Source organism: Muscardinus avellanarius, assembly GCF_963383645.1.
Source record: "Muscardinus avellanarius genome assembly, chromosome: 6".
NCBI classification, from domain to species: Eukaryota; Metazoa; Chordata; class Mammalia; order Rodentia; family Gliridae; genus Muscardinus; species Muscardinus avellanarius.
The window spans coordinates 104,874,116-104,894,429 of record NC_137791.1 but is presented as its reverse complement, the minus strand read 5'-3'; the positions used below and the strand labels follow the sequence as shown (position 1 = coordinate 104,894,429).

Sequence of the window (20,314 nt, the reverse complement as noted above, 5' to 3'; positions counted from 1 at the left end):
ATTGCAGAGGGCCTCACAAATTGCTGAGGCTGGCTGTGAGCCTACAATCCTCTAGTTTCAGCCTCCCAAGTACTGGGATTAAAAGCATGCACCACCACGCCCAGCTTTAGTCAATCAGTCTTTTTGTTTTCTTTTAGAAAGGTCAGAAACCTCAAGGCACCACTCAGAAACCCATTATGATTAAAATTAATTTCTCCTGGTAGCAGTGAAGATTGTATTAGCTTTATACTGAAGTTACCACCCCTAAAATAGTTGAAACTTTTTCTCATATACTACTTACAAAGCCAGGTATGACCTTATTGATCTGTTTAGTTGATTTTTCAAACACATTTTTCCTTCTGATCGTTGTGCATTTAATTTAAAAGTTATAATCAAAATAATGTGACTTATTTACACTTGATATTTTCCATATTACATACTTTTATAACTAAAGAATCAAGAAAAATGTAATATAAAAGTCAGTTGTAGCCAGGCATGATGGTAGATGCCTGTAATCTCAGTACTTGGGAGGCTGAGGCAGGATGGCAGGCTTGAGGCCAGCCTCAGCAATTGAGCGAGGACTTCTGCAACTTAGTGAGACCCTTTTTCAAAGTAAAAAAATAAAATAGAGCTGGGGGTGTAGCTCAGATGTAGAATGCCCCTGAGTTCAATCCTGAGCAACACACACACACAACAACAACAATAACAACAACAACAACAACAACAACAACAACAAAACCAACTGTATTATAAATGACATGTAGAGCCTTACCCATATCCCTATTAAATTTTGACAGTTTTACTGAGATGCATTACCCCATTTAAGTATTTTAGTATATTCACAGAGGTGCGTGACCATCACCAAAATCCCCATCAAATTTCATTATTTTATTTTAAACTCAGTTTTAGAATTCTCATAATTCTGACATTTAGACTGCTGATCTCACCTGCATGTGAACACTATCTCTCTGCTCTAATCAGACAGTATAGGTCAGGGTTAAAACCGTTATTGGAGCTGGGCATGGTGGCACACACTTGTAAACCCAGTGTTTGGGAGGCTGAGGCAGGAGCGGAGCAGATTCCAAACAGCCTCAGCAATAATAGTGAGACTCTCCGCAGCCTAGTGAGACTGTTTCAAAGCAAAAATTTAAAAGGGCTGGGAGTGTAGCTCTATTTCTACTACCAAAAAAATCCCAAACCAAAGCAAAACCATTATTGAGTGACAACAGGTTATGGTAATTCCATTCAGCAAATTTTATTTTTTCTAAGGAACATCAATTAAATAAGCTATAAACCCAACTCAAATGCAATACCAACCAACGCCAACCCTGGCACCATGCAGAAAATACTGAGAACAGCCTTCCGCTTGTCTATCCAGCTAATAACCCTGAAAGGAAAGAAGACAGGCGCCAGCTGCCACAACCTGTTCTCCACGCATATACCCTGTGTTGTCTAAGGGTCACACATTCTGAGTCCTAGAATTTGGCTAATGACTGATATAAAATTTCCTGGCCTGCAATTTCAACATTAACAGTTCCATTCACCACCATTTTGTTCTTTTTTTCTTTTTGTGATACTGGGGATGGAACCCCGGGGGCCTTCTACCTCCAGGCTACACCCCCCAGACCTATTTTATATTTTTATTTGGAAACAGGGTCTTACTAAGTTGCAAAGGGCCTCACTAAGTAGCCGCAGCTGGCTTCGAACCTGCCTCAGCTACTTAGTGAGCTCCTGTCTCAGCCTCCCAAGTACTAGGATTACAAGCGTGCACCACTATCCCAGCTCTTTTTTTTTTTTTTTTGAGATCAGGATAAGATTCATTTGTGTTCAATCTCTGACATCTCCTTATAACGAGAAGTTGGTTTATTCACTGCTCTGTTTCCCAGCACATAGTAGGCCCTCAATATCTACTTATATATTTCTATATATCTTTATATCTATATAGTTGTAGCCAGGCGTGGTGGCGCACGCTTGTAATCCCAGTACATGGGAGGCGGAGACAGGAGGATTGCACAGGTTTGAAGCCAGCTTCAGCTACTTAGGCTCTCAGCAATTTAGTGAGACTGTTTTAAAATAAAATATAAAATTGGTTGGGGGTGTAGCCTGGAGGTAGAGGCCCCTGGGTTCCATCCCAGGACCACACACACACACACACACACACACACACACACACACTATATATATATATGTATATATATATATTGCTGTATATATATGTATATACATTTGTTGAGCAAATTAATGTCTTCAACAAAGACAGGGGCTTCTGGTTGTGACTGTGCTTGCTGGCTGTTTTGGCAACACCTGTCAACAGCTAACCAACTCTGGCCCATCTTTCAGCCCTTAGTTTAAGGATACTTGTTTCAGGAAGCCTTTCTGATCCCACCCACTAAATTAAACACTCCTGATCTCTGTTCCCTTTCACACAACTCATATTACTGATAAAAGGTGCATGGGTGAGCATGCTTGTAATCTCAGTATTTGGGAGGCTGAGACAGGAGGAACACAGGTTAAAATCCAGCCTCAACCACTGAGGCCCTCAGCAACCTAGTGAGACCCTATTGCAAAATTTTAAAAAGGGGCTAAGGGTGTAGCTTGGAGGTTGAATACCCCTAGGTTCAATCCCCAGTACCACAGACACACACACAAAGTTGCATGAGGAAAGTTTCCATGTGTATACGTGTTCATTTTTGTATTCCCAATTCTCAACCCCGTGCCCAGAACACAGTAGATAATCAACATTTGTTGAAGGAAGGAATGAAGTAAATCGGGAACGCGATTTGTCTGTGCCTAACGCAAGAACCAAGTGTTCTTGTGCTACCTTTTCACCAACCTTTTGTCTTCTTTTTTCCTTTAACAACTTTGAGATAAAATTTACACATCATAAATTTCACTCTAACTTCTTCTTGCTAATGTTTTCTTCTCTCCCATTTTGTGCGTGAAAGTCATTTTCCAATGGTAAAAGTGGAAAGAAAGCAGACACGGACTCTTGTAGAATCTTGGATGGAGGAGGAGCTCTGAGAGCCCCCTTTACCAGGGTTTACTGCCCAGCTTTACTTCTCAGTTGGGACCTTAAGCAAATTAACTCCTCTAAGCTTCGGATTCTGATTTGTAAAATTGCACTCATAAGTGTCTCCCTTGGCTGCTCTAAGGATTAAATGAGATGAGTCATGTAAAGGAGTCGCCTAAGAAACAAGAATCCCCCCACATGTGGACTCCCTCCCTTCCCTCTGTCCTGCTAACCTTGGACTTCCCAAGCAGTAGGCCTGCTCCTTCACCACCATTATTATTTTGTTCTGAGCATGTTTTTTAAAAATACCCAGCCGTCTTGCTCCCTTAGCATTTCTACAAGCCTCGTTTCATTCTGCAGCTTAGCTTTCCTGGGCACAATTCGTACAGATTTTGCTCTCCCTGTGTATATTCATTCTCCGACACAAGCCTTTTCTCTCCACCTTTAAATATGCCGGGTAAAGCGAAAGGAAGAAAAAAAGCCCCACCTGAGATCAGTAGAGACCAGACCGGTGGTTTCTTCAACAGCCCTTCCCTGTCTTCTTCATGGGGAGTATTGGGAACTCAGAATTTTGTTTTTCAAATCCTCTTGTGCTTCTAAAAGTGTTTTTCCTTTTACAGCCTCTCGTTTCAAAATCCTACCTATCCTTTTCTGGGATCTGCTTTCTAAAGTCTCCAGGCGCCTTGCCTTTTCTGTGCCTTCCATTATGGCCACAGCCCTTGGATAACTACCGCTTCCCAAGACCAGTGGATTCTTCCCTGGGAGTCCCATTACATCAGCATCACTAATGCAATATCTGTCAGATACCAGCTTTTCTTTTATTCTAGGCAATCAATTAAAAACGAACCTCGATACTGGTTTGATTTAATATGGAGGATGGCTTGTCTAAGGTTAAATGCAAACGGCTGCGAGATTTGGGGGATATATATTTATATTCATATTAAGTATATACCTGTTGAATTTGTGCTTTTTCTCAATGCTTCAGAGACCCCAAGCCTTTGAGTGATCGGGATGGTAGGGAAGATGGGTTTCCAAAAATTTCGCCAAATATTAAAGACTCCATCGAAAGGACTGCTGCATACACTCAAGGAACACCCACCAACAAAATCCATATTCACAACCACCCGATTATCTCACCGGCGAGTGAGACTGCAAGGCCCGGGGCCCGGCGCTACCACTCCACGCAGCGCTGGGGGGGTTCGTGCCCATTTGCCTGCGGCCGGCCTTTCCCCCCTCGCTTGGTTTTGCCCCGCTCCCCCTGCGCAGCCATCCACAATGCGTCAGGCCGGCGCTTTATAGCTGCAGCCTGGGCGGCTCCGCTCGCTGTTTTTCCTCTTCTCCAGCTCGTGGCTTCTTCTGTTCGCGAAGATGCAGCTCAAACCGATGGAGATCAACCCCGAGGTGAGCGCCCGGTGCACCGTTGCCCGGGCGGGGCTGACAGCCCAGGACAGGTGGCCCGGGCATCGCAGACTTCTTTATCCCTTTGCATTTGCCTTTCAGATGCTGAACAAAGTGAGTGGCGTCTGGCGCCGTCCCGCCCCTGCCCTCCTCCACCGGGAGCGTCGGCGAGGGCGCCCCCCGGGCCGCGCCCTGCAGGTGGCGGGGCGCTCGCCTAGCCCTGCCTTTGGGGGTGACTCTGCGAAACCAGGCTGGCGGAGCGGGAGGAGGATGGTGCAGCTGATGGGCGCGGGGCAGGGCCCCCGAGGGCGTGGCGCGGCGTCCGGCTTCGCGGAGCACGTGTGGGCCGCGCTTTGTGCTGTGTCATTCGCCGCCGGGGGTGGGGTGGGCGGGGCCTCCGGCTCGGCGGGTGGGGCCTCCGGCTCGGCGGGCGGGGCAACATGCTGGCCCCGCCTCCGGCAGGTGCGGTGACTTGCGGGTCTCAGTGCGCGCACCTGGCCGCCTTCTCTCCTCCCTGCAGGTGCTGGCCCGGCTGGGCGTCGCCGGCCAGTGGCGCTTCGCCGACGTGCTGGGGTTGGAGGAGGATGCTCTGGGCTCGGTGCCTGCACCTGCTTGCGCGCTGCTGCTGCTGTTTCCCCTCACGGCCCAGGTAGGGAGCCTGTCTGCTAAGTGCACTGTAATCCTGAGCCCGCACCTGGTCCGGGCCACCAGACCAGGCTAACCTGGGCTAACCCTTCCTGTCCGGGAGGGAGGTGTCTGCTCACTCAGTGGACCCGACTCACTGGGGCCCCTTAGTTGACTCATCAGTCCAGAGTTGCCTTAAATTTGCAAGAGGAGGAGCTCGGTTATTCCAATTCCATCATCCTAATTATCCAGGGAAGTCTTGGTCTTGAGTGAGTTCCCTTGAATCGAGGCTCTTCTGGGCTTCCACCTGGGGGACGCTGGTGGTTTTCTTTTAAGGGCTGTAACCTGTCAGCTCCTTACTGGCTTTTCAGATTCCCACCTCGGGAGGGGGCTGGGCTTTCTCAAGTCACAGAGAGGACCTGAAAGGTTCTCCAGTTCACCTCCACTGCCTGGTGGGTTATGGGGCGTCAAGTCCTCCCCGCCCCACGTCCTACAGCACTCCCACAGGGAATGTGCCTCTTAAAAACTGCATCACTAGCTGTGGCTCCTGATCCCCTCTCACCTGTCCAGCCTTCTGGCTGTCTGACCTTGCACCTACATGAAATAGGTGGCTCTTAGTACAGTCTTGGAAACCTTTTTATTTCCTTAAAAGGTCTATCTCCTACAATCATGTGAGTTTATATGTACATCAGATATTAAAATCGTATGGCTGTGGTGTTTGTTTTGCAGTGAATGGAGCCCCGGTCTTTAGTAAAGCATTGTCTTATTGCTGTCACTGAACTGCTGACATGGGCGTGGTTGAAATCGGCCAGACAGGGCATTAGCATTTGGGGCTTTACTCCAAATAGTAAGGTTCTCTGAAACACGGTGCTAAGGCTGGAAGCATCCTTGGCCTAAACCACACTGTAGGAAATTCTGGGCCTTTTTTCTAGTAAATGAGCTAAATATCCCGGGTTAAAAACATTATTGCAGCTATTAGGCTAATCCCACTGAAATGTGTTTATTGCCCAAACCTCTATTTGGGTGAAATTGCAAATCATGGCAAGTCAGATTAGCTTCCTTGGGCAGATCGAACGCAGTCTCCTGTCTCCTACTTGAGTGTCTCAGGGAATTTTTTTTATCGGAACCATGATGACTCGGGGGTTTTGAGCAGCATTAGGCCAGGCCTCTGGGAGGCAGTGGTGCAGCATTAGCTTCTAAAAGCTCACTGATCTCCCTGTGCTGACCTGAGTGGACCTTTTCAGATACTGTTCTCGTTTGAATGGCCTATCTTTTGTCCTTTGACCTGTCAAATTTATCGAGCATTTCTTATGCTGCACAGAATGCCTGCTGGTCAGAAGGCTGAGGCAGGTTTAATGAGGAGGGGGGATTTTACAGGTTGACTTCCATGAACAAGCTAATAGAAAACGTCTATTTTTGACAAAAGGAATACTGTGAAATCCTAAATTGGCCACGGGGGTGCACACCTGTAATAGCATTACTTGGAAATTTGAGATGAGATAGGTTCGAAGCCGGCCTCAGCAACTTGGAGAGACCTTGTTTTAAAATTTTAATAAAATAATAAAAAGGGGCTGAGGGTGTAATCAGGGGCAGAATGCCTCCAAATCCCATTTGCAGTACCAAAAAAGGGATCCTAAATGAACTTTAGAACATTACTTTTAAGTGATGGCTAGTTATTTACAGAAGTGTCTCCATGAGAGAGCTTAGTCCTATCCTGTTCTAAAATATGTTTTATCTAATTAGCCTAGAAAGTTGAAAGCTTCACAATTAATAAGTAGCCACTCAAGATCTGGTGGAGAGGTGAGACCTTCCTATCAGTTGGGGTTTAAGTTGCTCTTGTGAGACCAGAGATCTTATTCCTCTGGTAGTGTCACCAAGCAAGCTTAAACATCATTTATAAGTACAGTAACCCAAGACTACTAGAATTGGAGGCATGTGTCTGATGTTTTGTTTTGTGTGATTTTTGTTGGTTATGAGAAATTAAGGTGTTTTTTAAAATAGCATTAGTACCCCGTATTTGGGGGAGTGCACTAAGGATTAAACCCAGGGGTGTTCTAAAGCTGAGGTACACCCCCAGCCTTTTCTTCAGATTTTATTTTGAAATGGGGTCTTGCTAAATTGCTGAGGTTAGTGCCTAACTTGCGATTTTCCTTTCTCAGCCTCCCAAGGACTGGGATTACAGGACTGTGTCACTGTGCCCTGCTAGCAGCTTGCTTTTAACAAAGAGGTCAGCTTTTAAGGTCTTTAGTGAACAATCTGTATAGTCCAAGATGCTTTGAGGAAGTCTCATTCATTTTCCCTCTTCCCCTCTAAATTGCTAGTCTGTCCTCAGATAAACTGTATAGCTGGCAAGGGCAACCTGGCACCATATCTTACTCTTGTAGGATGAGAAGTTCTTATAAAAACCAGAGCCTGGGTAACATTAGGCTGTAACTATCTTCTGTATTTCTATTTTTTAATAAACTTCTTTAAATCTTAAAAAAAAAAAAAAACCAGAGCCCAGCACCTGGACCAATTGTCTTTCCTTCTTGAAAAAAATGGGAAAGGAAAGTTTCTTTTACTCTCTTCATAGTTAAAGCTTATTTTGGTTTTGTTTTAGAAAATGGCTCCTTGGACAGAAATAGAATGTCAAACCAGCTGGTTTGTTATTTGGCATGAAACTGGTCAAAAATCGGTTACCATATCTATGAAATAGTCGTTTTATTCTTGTTAAAGGAAGAACTTGATGGATGGATCTCTTGCTTCTCTAACTTGGTGACTCCCTCCATCTTGAACTAAAAGGTTGCAGTGCTGTCTGGACGGCCTTGGGCAGTGTCCAAGCATCAGTGCACTGCACTGCAGCATCAGGGTGGAGTCTGGGGACCTTGGAGCCCCGCCGACTGGCTGGCATGAAGGTGGAGTCTGGGGACCTCGGAGCCCAGCCGACCGGCTGGCATGAGATAGCCATTCCCTGGGCGCTGGTCAGCGGCTAGAGCCAAGGGTCACGGCCACACACCCCTGTGCATTTTTTTTTTTTTTTTTTTTTTTTTTTTTGGTGTTTGTTAGCTGAATCCAGAGATGTTCTACCTATAAGCTACACTCCAGCCGTATTTTACTTTTTATATTGAAACAGGGTTTTGCTAACTTCCCCCAAGCTAGCCTCAAATCTGCAATCCTGCCAAGTACTGGGATTACAGGCAGTTATGCATCACCTTACCTGGGTGCATTTTCATTTGGGGATGTAAAAAATGAATTTTTTTTTCTCCATTCACAGCATGAGAACTTCAGGAAAAAACAGATTGAAGAGCTGAAGGGGCAAGAAGTTAGTCCTAAAGTGTACTTCATGAAGCAGACCATCGGGAACTCCTGTGGGACGATTGGGCTGATTCACGCGGTGGCCAACAATCAAGACAAACTGGAATTTGGTATGCGTGGCTTTCACAGCTGCTCACTTTCTATTTAAACTCAAAATGGGGTTCAGAAGGCAGACTTTAATGTAGCAGCTCATTTCCCAAATCTCCAGGGTCTATTTAGCAAAGTCATTGTCTTGACTTCTTTTTTTTGAAACCTGTTTAGTCATGGCTGCTACTTATCCGGATAGAATCTGTGAGTTACTTATTTTTGTGTGTGTGATTTTTTTTTTTTCCTTTTTTGGGTACTGGAGACCGAACTCAGGGGCATTCTACCTCTGAGTAGATCCCAGCTCTATTCTATTTACTTTTTGTTTTGAAACATGGTGTCACTAAGTTGCTGAGGGCTTCTCTTAAGTTGCTGAGGCTAGCCTCAAACCTGCAATCTTCCTGACTTAGCCTCCCAAGTACCGGGATTACAGGCATGCACCTCCACGCCATATCTTACCATTCCTTTCTTTTGAGGGGGGGGGAGCTCATTTTCCAAGCGATAGGGTTGGGCTGTCTGCACCCAAGTGATGAACTGTGTCTGCACATTTCCCTTCTGCTTGCTAGCAGCTGTCTGGGAGAAAGAGGGAGAGGGCCTGTTCAATTTTAGAGAAATAGAGATAATGCTAAGCCAGAAAAAAATCAGCAGTTAAAACCTGCCTTTAATGGTTCTGTGTTTCATGAATATTGAGAGGACCAAAACAGTTGAAAGCGGCTGACACAGATGGTGCGGAAGTCCCCCGGGGAGGTGGCACTACTGGCCAAGGCCTTGGAGAATGCAGCTGTGAATGCAGGTCAAGGGCTTCTGCTCACCTCCAGGGAATGCTGTGGGGGCTAGAGGAGAAACTGGTGGAACCTTTAAGCTTGTCAGGCACCACAAACAGAAAAAAAGTTAATGTGGCTAGTCAGGCGTGGTGTGGTGCATTCCTGTCCTTGGGAGGCTGAGACAGGAGGATTGTAGGTTCAGTCAACCTCAGCACCTTAGCCCCTTAGCAACTTACTGAGGCATCGTTTCGAAATTAAAAAAAAAAAAAAAAAAGCTGCGTGCTTGTAATCCCAGCATTCGGGAGGCTGAGACAGGAGAATCGTGGTTTGTGGACAGCCTCAGCTACTCAGTGAGGCTCTTTGCAACTCAGTGAGACCCTGTATCAAAATAAAGAATAAAAAAATAGAGCTGAGGGTGTAGCTTGGGGTAGAATGCCCCGGGGTTCCATTCCCAGTACTGCAAAAATAAGAAATAAAAAGTAGGACTGAGGCTGTATTTAGAGGTAGAGAAAACATAGTTCAGCGTTAGAGCACACATGCTTCATGTGTGTAAGACCCTGGGCTCAATCCCAGCACCACAGACACACACAATAGCCTGGCTGTTGTGTGTGACTTAGGCCAGGGATCTGGCACACTTTTTAAAAGGCCACAGATGAAGGAGGATCACAAGTTTGAGGCCATCCTGGGCAATTTAGTGAGACCCTGTCTTAAAAAAGGGCTCGGGATGTGGCTCAGTGGTAGAGTGCTCCTAGCTTCCATTCCCAGTACTACCAAAAAAAAAAAAAAAAAAAAAAAGTTGTAGCTCCTATTTCTTCTGTAAAAATCTGCTTTATTCAAAACTGGGAATCAAACCCAGGGGCATTCTAGGTCTGAGCTACATTCCCAGCCCTTTTTATTTTGTACATTGACAGGGTCTTGGTAGGTTATTGAGAGTCTTGCTAAAATGCTGAGGCTGGTTTTGAACCTGTGATACTCCTGTCTTGGCCTCTCAAGTACTGGGGTTCTAGGCATGTACCACCATGCTCAACTTAAGTCCTGTATGTCTGAGGCTGGTGATACTGTATTTCATAATCTCTGCTGATAGAGTTAATTTGACTCACAGCCTTTCTCATAGATTTAAAAGGATTCCTATCACTTCCAGATGTTTTTCTTTTCTTTTTTCTTTTTTCTTTTGGTGATGATAGGGATTGAACCCCAGGGTCTTAGGCATGCTAGGTAAATGCTCTACCATTGATACACTTCCGTAGGCCCACCAGGTTTTAAAATGATCCCCATTTAACAAGTCTGTTAAATTTAGAGCTGAAGGTTCATCAAATTGAGGTGTTTAGAAATATACATTGTTCTACCATTACTGCGTGACCCAGGTCTCCTGGGCTATCCGTGCTGAGCAGTAACTCATGCTTACACAAACAGCCAGCCAGTCGATGGTCTCTAAGGCAGACTGTGGGCGTCTTCACATCGCTAGTGAAGACCTGTGTACATGGCGCTGGGGGTTGAAGCCAGGGCCTCACAGGTGCTAGGCTGAGTTATAACCCCAGCCCTCTAATTTAAAGATCTTTGTGTTAATGTCTTAACTGGTTAACTAAATTACTAAGAATGATTTCTCTACCCTGAAATAAGAATCATGGTTTGGAAATGATTGTAGCGTCACTGGGACATCATATATGCAATAGATGTTAATTGTTCCATTAAATGCTTCAGATAATAGCAACAGACAAGGTAAACCCTGCCTTTCAGGCATTCGACTCTCACAAATACGTGTTCCAAATGGGCAAGCTCTATATGAAAATAAAATTTCAGCATTGAGTTTGAGAGGGGAGGGGAAAGGAGTTGGGGTAGTGGAAATCCAGAGGCAAGAGAGTTCAGCACCCTGAAGAATGGAGAGGCCCGACTGGCTCAATTGCAGGGGTAGGAGTTGTTGGTAAAAGGCACAGCCCACCTACGTCCCAGAGGCATTCTGAAGATCCAGGTCGTCTGTGTGACGGCTATGCAAAGGATTAAGTTGGCAAGACATGTGCACACATCTGCACTATTTTCTCAATACCAATACATGGTGTTTTCTTTTTAAGAGGATGGATCAGTCCTGAAACAGTTTCTTTCTGAAACGGAGAAGATGTCCCCCGAAGACAGAGCAAAATGCTTTGAAAAGAATGAGGTAGGAAGAAGACTTGCAGAGCATCGCGTTTAAGTCGCTGCGGGGAGTCTTGTGCTCACCCCCCTCTCTTTCCTGCAGGCCATCCAGGCAGCCCACGATGCCGTGGCCCAGGAAGGCCAATGTCGGGTAAATACAAGCACAAATCCAAGCGGGTCACCCAGGTGCCCTCTGTGCCTCCACTGGGATATGTGTAGGAATCCCTTACTGCAGCTTAGTAAATGGCAAATGTTACCCACCCAAGACCGGTCAACAGTAGAAAATCCCAACTGAATAATGCTTTGACTAGATCTGTTCACAGAAATGGCTCTTCAGAATTCTAATTGGCAGCCGAAGTAGCCTTGTATAATTCAAACTGGGCAGTATTACTTTTAGAGCTAAGGAAGTCTTACAGAGTAACAGCTCTCCTAGCAATTGAGCAGCTAAAATAATTCTTCATAGACCATTAGGGAGAGGGAGACTAAGATCTACCAACAAGACTGACCTGTTCTAGACTGTTTAAATATGCCATAGTGTGACAGAACCTCCCGGTCAACTGCTAAATTTAAGGTGCACGCCGGTGTCTTATAACCACCACTGGCTGTGCTGCCTTCTAGGTCCCTAAGCCTGAATCTCCTCCTCAGTCAAAAGCATATAATAGCAGCAACTAATAGTTCCTGTGTTTCTACCTTTACTGGCTTAGAATAGGGCCTTGTATATAGAAAACACAAAAATCACAATGACTTAAGAACAAAGTTCAATTACCTTCCACTTGAATTGTGAGAATTTATTTTAGCAAGTTCATCTTACACAATATTTATGTGCAAACCCCCTTTTTGACTCTTCAGGTAGACGACAAAGTGAACTTTCATTTTATTCTGTTTAACAACGTGGATGGCCACCTCTATGAACTCGGTATGTATGGCTCCAGTTTTGGAATCTGGTGTCATTTTGTGTATTCTTTTGTACTCTAATTTCCCTGATGCCGTTGGTGCATGACTTAATGAAGCCAGACTGAAGTGTTCTCCTGAGGGGCCCAACCCTTTATCGTACCCAGAGCGCCCTTCTGGGGCAGCTCACATGCCAAATGAACGGCTTTACTCACAAACCAGAGAGGAGGGTGGATCCAGGTCAGCACCAGTGTGAGACCTACGTGTTCAGGCTCTCTTCCCATCTTTCCCTCCTGCATCCCCTGGTCTCTTCCTTTACAAATGAGGAATACTTGTCGAAAGCGATAAATGGCTGAAAAGGATTTTATTTGTATAAACAGAATTTAAAAGCCAGGCCAAGGTGGTGAATGCCTGTATTCCCAGTACTTGGGAGGCTGAGACAGGAGGATCACAGGTTTGGAGCCAACCTCAGCAACTAAGGCCCTGTTTCAAAAAAAAAAAAAAAAATATGGGTGGGGATGTAGCTCAGAGATAGAAATCCTCAGGGCTTAATCCCCTGTACTGAGGAAAGAAAGAAACTGAGCAACATATAAACACAGATAACACTTAGGATAACTTTTTTTTTCTTTTTTTTTTTTTCTCAGTATTAGGGATGGAAACCAGGGACATTCTACCTGAGTTACACCTCCAGCCCTATTTTTCTATTCTTTATTTTGAAACAGGGTCTCACTGAGTTGCAAAGGGCCTCACTAAGTAGCTGAGACTGTCCATAAACTGCAATCCTCCTCTTTCAGCTTCCAAATACTGGGATTACAAGCGTGTGACTCCACGCCTGGCCTAACTTTTTTTTTTTTTTTTTTTTTTTTTTTTTGCGGTACTAGGGATTGAACCCAGGGGCATTCACCTCCAAATCATACCCTTAACCCGATTTTTTTTTTTTTTGTGGTACTGGGGTTCCTGGAAGCCCTTCTTCCTCCGGGCTACACTCCCAGACCTATTTTATATTTTTGAAACAGGGTCTCTTACGCCAGCACGGCTGGCTTCGAACCTGCGCGATCCTCCTGTCTCCGCCTCCCAAGCGCGGGGATTACAAGCGTGCGCCACCACACCCGGCTAAATTTTTTGTTTTGAAACAGGGTCTCACTAAGTTGCAGAAGGCCTCATTAAGTAGCTGGTGCTGGCCACAAACCATATCCTCCTGTCTGAGCCTCCTAAACACTGGGATTACAAGAATGCTCCACCATGCCCGGCTGATAACTTTGAAATAGTCTTTAGAGTTCTCTTCTTTTGAGAAAAGTAAGAGGTGGAAATTTAGTGTTTGAAAAAAAAAAAATTTTATATATATATATATATATATATATATATATATATATGGAAAAAATATACAAAGGATATATAACCTCTAGCGATTTCCAACCTATTTTAATGCACCTGTGTTAATTTCATTGCAAAATCTGCAGAATTGAAAATTTAGGACTTATTGTGCTAATTATAGATGAGCATTGCCTGGGGCAGATACCTAGGTATTCAGAAGACTCCAAAGCCCCCCTCTGGGGCAGGCACCACAGCCAGAAAACTGACACGCCTGGCTTCTCTGTTCTAGATGGGCGAATGCCTTTCCCAGTGAACCATGGCACCAGCTCCGAGGGCTCCCTGCTGCAGGTAATCTTGGGTGGACATCTCTCTTGGCTGGGCCACGCCTCTTTGGCCACGTCGTCTAAAGCACTGACATACTTTCAGCCCTGCCAGTATCCGTTGTCTGAGTTAATAGCAGTCTTTAAAGAACAGCTTAGTAATTCTACCCACCTCATTTCATATAGTACGTGGTTTTAACCGGCATCCTTCAAAGGAGCCCTGACTAATCTGTCTCGTGTGCTCTTTTGAGCAAAGTCAGAATTAGCTTGAAAGGCATTGCTTCCCTTCTTTGTGGGATTAAGGTGACCATTGTCCTACTGCCAGTTGAATTCATTGCTAAAGACTCGAATAACAGTGCCTGGAGCCTTCTCTAATCCAGAGACTGCATTGGATCATTCCTGTAGGTAGTGTACTAGGGGTTCTCATTAGGTAAATTAAGGGTCCTCCCCCCCTCGTGTGATCCACTAGCACAGAAGGAAAGAAGCAGATTGAAAACAGGCCTGGCGAGAACTTTGAGAGCCAGGAGCACTGTGTACAGGGACTACAAGAACCTCTAGCTTCTGGTCTTGAGTTGGTAAACTGCCCGAAGCCTTCTCAACCTCAAAATGAGTCTCTAGAATGGAATCATTTTGCTTTTAAAAAGGAAACTTGCTTCATGGTGACAAAGTACTATTAAGATAGGTACAGCTGCTTTCTTTGTTGTGGTCATAATAGCTCATCTTGTTTGAGCACTTGGATACGTGCACGCCAGGGGTCAGCAAAATATATTGCAGAGAGCCAGATAGAAAATGCACCGGGCTTCGTGTGGCATGTGGCTCTTCCGCAAGTGCTCCATTCCGCAGTCGCCACCTCTGAGCCACCCCGCGTGACGAGTGGGGCCGGTTCCACCAGCGCTGTGTTTGCAGAACTCCAGCAGCCTGGGTTTGGCTTGCAGGCAGACGTTTGCTGACTTCTGCGTAGATGCTATGCTACGTGATTTATAGCTTTTGTCCAGTCTAATGATGCAGTGAGGTAGGACTTGGTGTCCTCATCTCACAGATGAGGAAACTGGGACAGAGATTAAGTAATGGCCAGTGAATTAGTGGCAGAATGGGGGTTCTGTGTCTAGAGTCTGTACCTGTGTCTAGCTCCTTCCTGTACCATACCACCTTTCATTTTTTATTTTTGCAGTATTGGGGATGGAACCCAGGGGCGTTCTACCTCCAAGCTACACCTCCAGCCCTAGTTTTTATTCTTTAGTGTGAAACAAGGTCTCACTGAGTTATAGAGGGCCTCACTAAGTAGCTGAGGCTGTCCGTGAACCACGATCCTCCTGTCTCAGCCTCCCAAATGCTGGGATTACAAGCATGCAGTGCCATGCCCGGCCTGCCACCTTTAACCTCCGGGTACTAGTGGACCAAATTATGTTACTCTAGGAGGGAGGGTCACTTTGTCTAGTCGCCTATCCTGCACACCTGAGATGAGTTGAAGCCAACTCTCGGTAAATGGCAGGCACACAGGAATAGTAATGTGGAAAGAGAAACAGACCTAGAGAAGCCAAGTGGGGCGATCTGCACAAAACGGTCATACTTTTACTTAGGGGAGAAAAGGAGAACAGAGGAGGAATTTCTGGTTTGTGACCCAATTAAGGGAAAAACTCTAGTTCTTCTAATAAAGCTCTTAAACTATATGCTAACTCATTTTTATGCTAATACCATAAAAATGTACCCCACGTAGGCTACTGAAAACTCTTAAATGAGGTGTGGGGAAGGTAAACCTTGTTTAAAGAAGCAAATAAAACCCAATTGCTCTATTTGGAATCTCATTTAAGTGAGTATAAACCAGCATCGTGTTAGTGAAAATTGTTGTCCTAAGCAAGGCTGGTTCTGTATAATTAAATGTTTTTAGTGTGTCCAAACTACACACTAACTGGGTTGTAAAACTGGTTAGAAAATACATGAATTTACCCCAGGTATCAGCTTGGGCAGGTGGGGTCACCGCTTGTCTGAATAGGAGGCAGAGTCATCTATGTAGGAGGTGGGCTGTTCTCGCTTAAAGGTGCACCCTTGCTGGGCGTGGTGGCGCACGCGTGTAATCCCCGCGCTTGGGAGGCAGAGACAGGAGGATCGCGCAGGTTTGAAGCCAGCCGTGCGTGCTGGCTTAGGAGACCCTGTTTCCAAATAAAAATGTAAAAATAGGTCTGGGAGTGTAGCCCGGAGGTAGAAGGGCTTCCAGGAACCCCAGTGCCACACACACACACACACACAAAAAGTGCACCCTTAATACTGAAATCAATACTCTGTCCTACAGAAAAGTCAATTTTGGGGACACAAGTCTGGAAGTTAATATATTTGATGGCGGTATTAGTCTAAATTGCACTGGTTTCTTTCTCTCTCCTCCGTCCCTCCCATCCTTCCTTCCTTTTTATTATGCTGGGGATGGAACCCAGGGGCATTCTACTCTTGAGCTACACCCCCAGCCCTATTTTTTATTTATTTTAAAACAGGATCTCAGAGTTGCAAAGGGCCTCACTAAGTATCTGAGGCTGGCTGCGAACAATGATCCTTCTGTCTCTGCCTCCCAAGTACTGAGATTAGAAGTGTGTGCCGCCACGCCTGGCCCTTTTTCTTTTGTTTCGTTTGGTGGTACTGGGGTTCCTGGAAGCCCTTCTACCTCCGGGCTACACTCCCAGATCTATATTTATATTTGAAAACAGGGTCTCTTAAGCGGGGCTGGCTTTGAACATGCGCGATCCTCCTGTCTCTGCCTCCCAAGCACGGGGATTACAAGCGTGCGCCACCACACCCGTCTGGCCCCTTTTGGTTTTTAAATGCTGTTCTTTTTTTTTTTTTTTTTTTTTTTTGGTGGTACTGGGGTTCCTGGAAGCCCTTCTACCCCCGGGCTACACTCCCAGACCTATTTTTACATTTTATATTTGGAAACAGGGTCTCCTAAGCCAGCGCGCACGGCTGGCTTCGAACCTGCGCGATCCTCCTGTCTCTGCCTCCCAAGGGCGGGGATTACAAGCGTGCGCCACCACGCCCGGCTTAAATGCTGTTCTGATAGAGGCACACAACTCCATTGTAGTTGATGTTTTTTGAAGGGCTAAATGCATTTTAAGTTAGTGATTTATAAACTTTAGGCACTGAAACTCAATTATTCTGTCGTAGCATATTCTTTTCCTTTTAAAGGTCTTATATTTAATGTGGTTTGCGGGGCAATCTTTCTACCAGGCTTCCAAGTTAAGCAGAGTGATTAATACTGATGATCCCAAGGGTTTATCTCCCAGAACGTGGTTAATAATCACCGGGGTTGGGCTTCTGTTACCAGTCTGTAATTTGGGCATTAGAAGTAAGAACACATGTCATTCCACCATAAATATCTAAGACTCCATCACTTATCTGTACCTGGAATTACTTGGTAAACTTTTTAAACCTGCTTTACAAAATGCTTACTTGGAAGAAATTATCTGTACAATAGGAGTTTCTGAAATAGAACTCTTTTTTGCTCCTTTATGGAAGGAAAGACCAGTTTTCTAGATGGGCATGGTAGAATATACCTGTAATCTCCTAGTACCTGGGAGACAGAGACAGGAGGATCATAGGTTTGAGGATGGCTTAAGCAATGTAGCAGGACTCTCAAAAACACAGTGAGACCCAGTTTTTAAAAATAAAAAAGGGTTGCCGGGCGTGGTGGCGCCACGCTAGTAATCCCAGCATATTTGGATTGCGGTTTGCGGACAGCCTCAGCTACTTAGTGAGGCCCTCCACAACTTAGGCTCTGTCTAAAAATAAAAGAATAAAAAATAGGGCAGGGGGTGTAGCTCGGAGGTCGAATGCCCCTAGGTTTCATCCCCAGACCAGCAAAAAATAAAAATAAAAATAAAAAGGGGTTTAGGGTATAGCTTAGAGGTAGGATGTCCTTGGGCTCAATCCCCCCTGACCACCAAAGAAAGAAATATATCCGTTTTCTGTTTTGTTGAGCTTTGAGGAAAAGGTTTTCTTGCCCAATCCAGGCAGGAGGGGAGAGAAACAGCCCCTTGGCCACAGAGGAGTCGGAGCTTCTCTTTACACGTGGTGTGCAGCCCTCCTTTCCCAGTTGCCTGACTTTTCCCCTCTTGCCTGCAGTCCTGGCTGTTGAGGTTAGTGAGGGGGCTCAAGTTGACCAGGGGAGCCTTTGAGCCAGAGCGGAACTCGTCAGCATTTTCCCTTTGGACCTTCCATCCCGGGCTGTTCCCGTTTGGGTATTAATGACATCTCTCCCTTCCAGGACGCTGCCAAGGTCTGCAGAGAGTTCACTGAGCGCGAGCAAGGAGACGTCCGCTTCTCTGCTGTGGCCCTCTGCAAGGCAGCCTAGAGCCCTGCGGAGGGAGCCGCCGTCCTCCTCCGTCTCTGCCTACGCAGCAGTCTGCGGCACGCCTGTCCCTGTAATGCCTGGCTGTCCTTCCGTCTGCACACACCCCCTCCACACCCCGGCAACTCCCTCTGCCAGCCATGGTGGTGTGAGCTTCGATGCTAAGTACCCCTCCCCCACTGTGTGTCTTGGTCCTTAATATCTAATGCTTTCAGTGGCTACTTTGGTTGTGTCTGTAAGTTAAGACTTTGGGTGTGGTTTGTTAGTCCTTAAAAGGAATAAATAAAACTTTTCTGCTGATAAGATATGCCTACACTGCTCCTCATTTTTCTTCCACATCCCCTCTGATTTTATTTTTACAGTCATATATCTTCCATGTAAGGAACTCATACAGTACTGGTAAACTCACTGTAAAAATATTGGTTTGAGCAGGACGTGGTGGCGCACACTTGTAATTCCTGCACTTGGGAGGCTGAGACAGGAGGATCGCACAGGTTCAAAGCCAACCTCAGCTACTTAGTGAGGCTCTCAGGTACTTAGTGAGACCCTGTTTCCAAGTAAAATATAAAAAATAGTCTGGGAGTGTAGCTCAGAGGTAGAAAGCCTCTGGGTTCCAACCCCAGTACCACCCCCCCCCAAAAAAAAGTATTGGTTTATTGTGTCTCCACACTTTTTTTTCCTCTGCATATATATTCTTATGTATACCTGTAAAAAAATTTTTTTATACATTTTTTGTGGTACTGGGGATTTAACCCAGGGGCATTCTACTTCTGAGCTATACACCAAGGCCCATTTTTTTTTTTTTTAATTTTGAAATAGGATCTTAATAAATTGTGGAGGGCCTCATTAAGTTGCTGAGGCTGGCTGCAACCTGGGATCCTTTTGTCTCAGCCTCCCAAGTACTGGGATTACAGGTGTGCACCACCATACCTGGCTGTAATTTAAATTTTTTTTTTTTTCAGCATTGAGGATGAGACCCAGGGGCATTCTACCTCCAAGCTACATCCCCAGCCCTATTTTTTGTTCTTTTTTTTTTGAAACAGGATCTTGCTGAGTTGTAAAGAGCCTCACTAAGTAACTGAAGCTGTCCTCAAACCGCGATCCTCCTGTCTCAGCCTACCAAATGGTGGGATTACAAGCGTGCACCACCATGCCTGGTTAATTTTTAAAACTTTTTAAATGGACTATTTTAAGAGCATAGAATTAAAGACATTTTAGAGTTTCTGCAACCACTTGCCCTGTTTTCTATAGTATTAACATTTTATATTAGCATAATACATTTGTTATAATTTGTGAGTCAATACTGATATGCTATTAACTGATTTCTATTTTACTCACATTTATTAGTTTTTACTGGTTTTTCAGGTCCGGGATCCCATCTAGAGATCGTGTTGCACTTAGGTGTCATTTCTCATTGGGCTCCTTTGGGCTGCCTCAGTTTCCCTGCCTTTCCTTGTTCTGGATGACCTGGAGTTTCGAGGAGGACTATGGATGCCCCGCTGGTTGGGGTTTGTCTGATGTCTTTCTGGTAATTGGACTGAGGTGGTAGTTTTGGGAGTGGAAGGCCACAGAGGTAAAATGCCATTCTCATGCACACGCTGTCAGAGTGACTTGGTCACCACTAGTACTGACCATAATCACCTGGCTCAGGTAGCATTTGCCAGGTTTCTCCCCTGCAGATTACTCCCCTGCCCTACCCACACTATTGCTGGAAAGGAACCTCTTGCCAAAGCCCACACTTGGGAGTGGGGACTTGGCGTTGCCTCCCTGAGGGCAGAGCATGGGTGCAACTTATTTGGAATTCTTTTGCAAGGGAGATTTGTCTTTTCAGTCATTTAGATGAACGTGAGCTCAATCAAACATTACCTTTTTGCCAAAATTGTGCCATCTTTGGTCATGGGGGCTGTTTCGGTTGGCTCCTGTGACACCCCAATCAGTGTTTTTTTCCCCCCAGCAATTTCTTTCTAGAAGTTTTAAAAAGTCATCTTTGGCATTTGTTAAACCTTCATAAATGATAAGGATGCCCTAATACGTATTTTTTATGTGTGTGCTAGGGATGGGAACTAGGGCCTCACGCATTGCTAGGCTAGCATGCTGCCAATGAGCTACACCTCCAGTCCAAATGTAATTTATAAGCCTTCATTGAGGAGTCCGGGTGCAGCGGCACATACTT

General features: G+C 45.4%; 1 protein-coding gene across 1 annotated transcript; it reads left to right on the top strand.

The window, feature by feature from the left end:
- Nucleotides 1-4,357: 4,357 nt before the first annotated feature.
- UCHL1 (ubiquitin C-terminal hydrolase L1) lies at nucleotides 4,358-18,144 on the top strand (the record flags this gene model as incomplete). The annotated part of the gene is made up of 9 exons (XM_080697589.1): nucleotides 4,358-4,390; nucleotides 4,490-4,501; nucleotides 4,908-5,036; nucleotides 8,265-8,415; nucleotides 11,223-11,308; nucleotides 11,387-11,434; nucleotides 12,133-12,199; nucleotides 13,778-13,836; nucleotides 18,058-18,144. 9 exons carry the CDS (start codon nucleotides 4,358-4,360, stop codon nucleotides 18,142-18,144), a joined length of 672 nt encoding a protein of 223 aa, XP_080553715.1.
- Nucleotides 18,145-20,314: the final 2,170 nt, after the last annotated feature.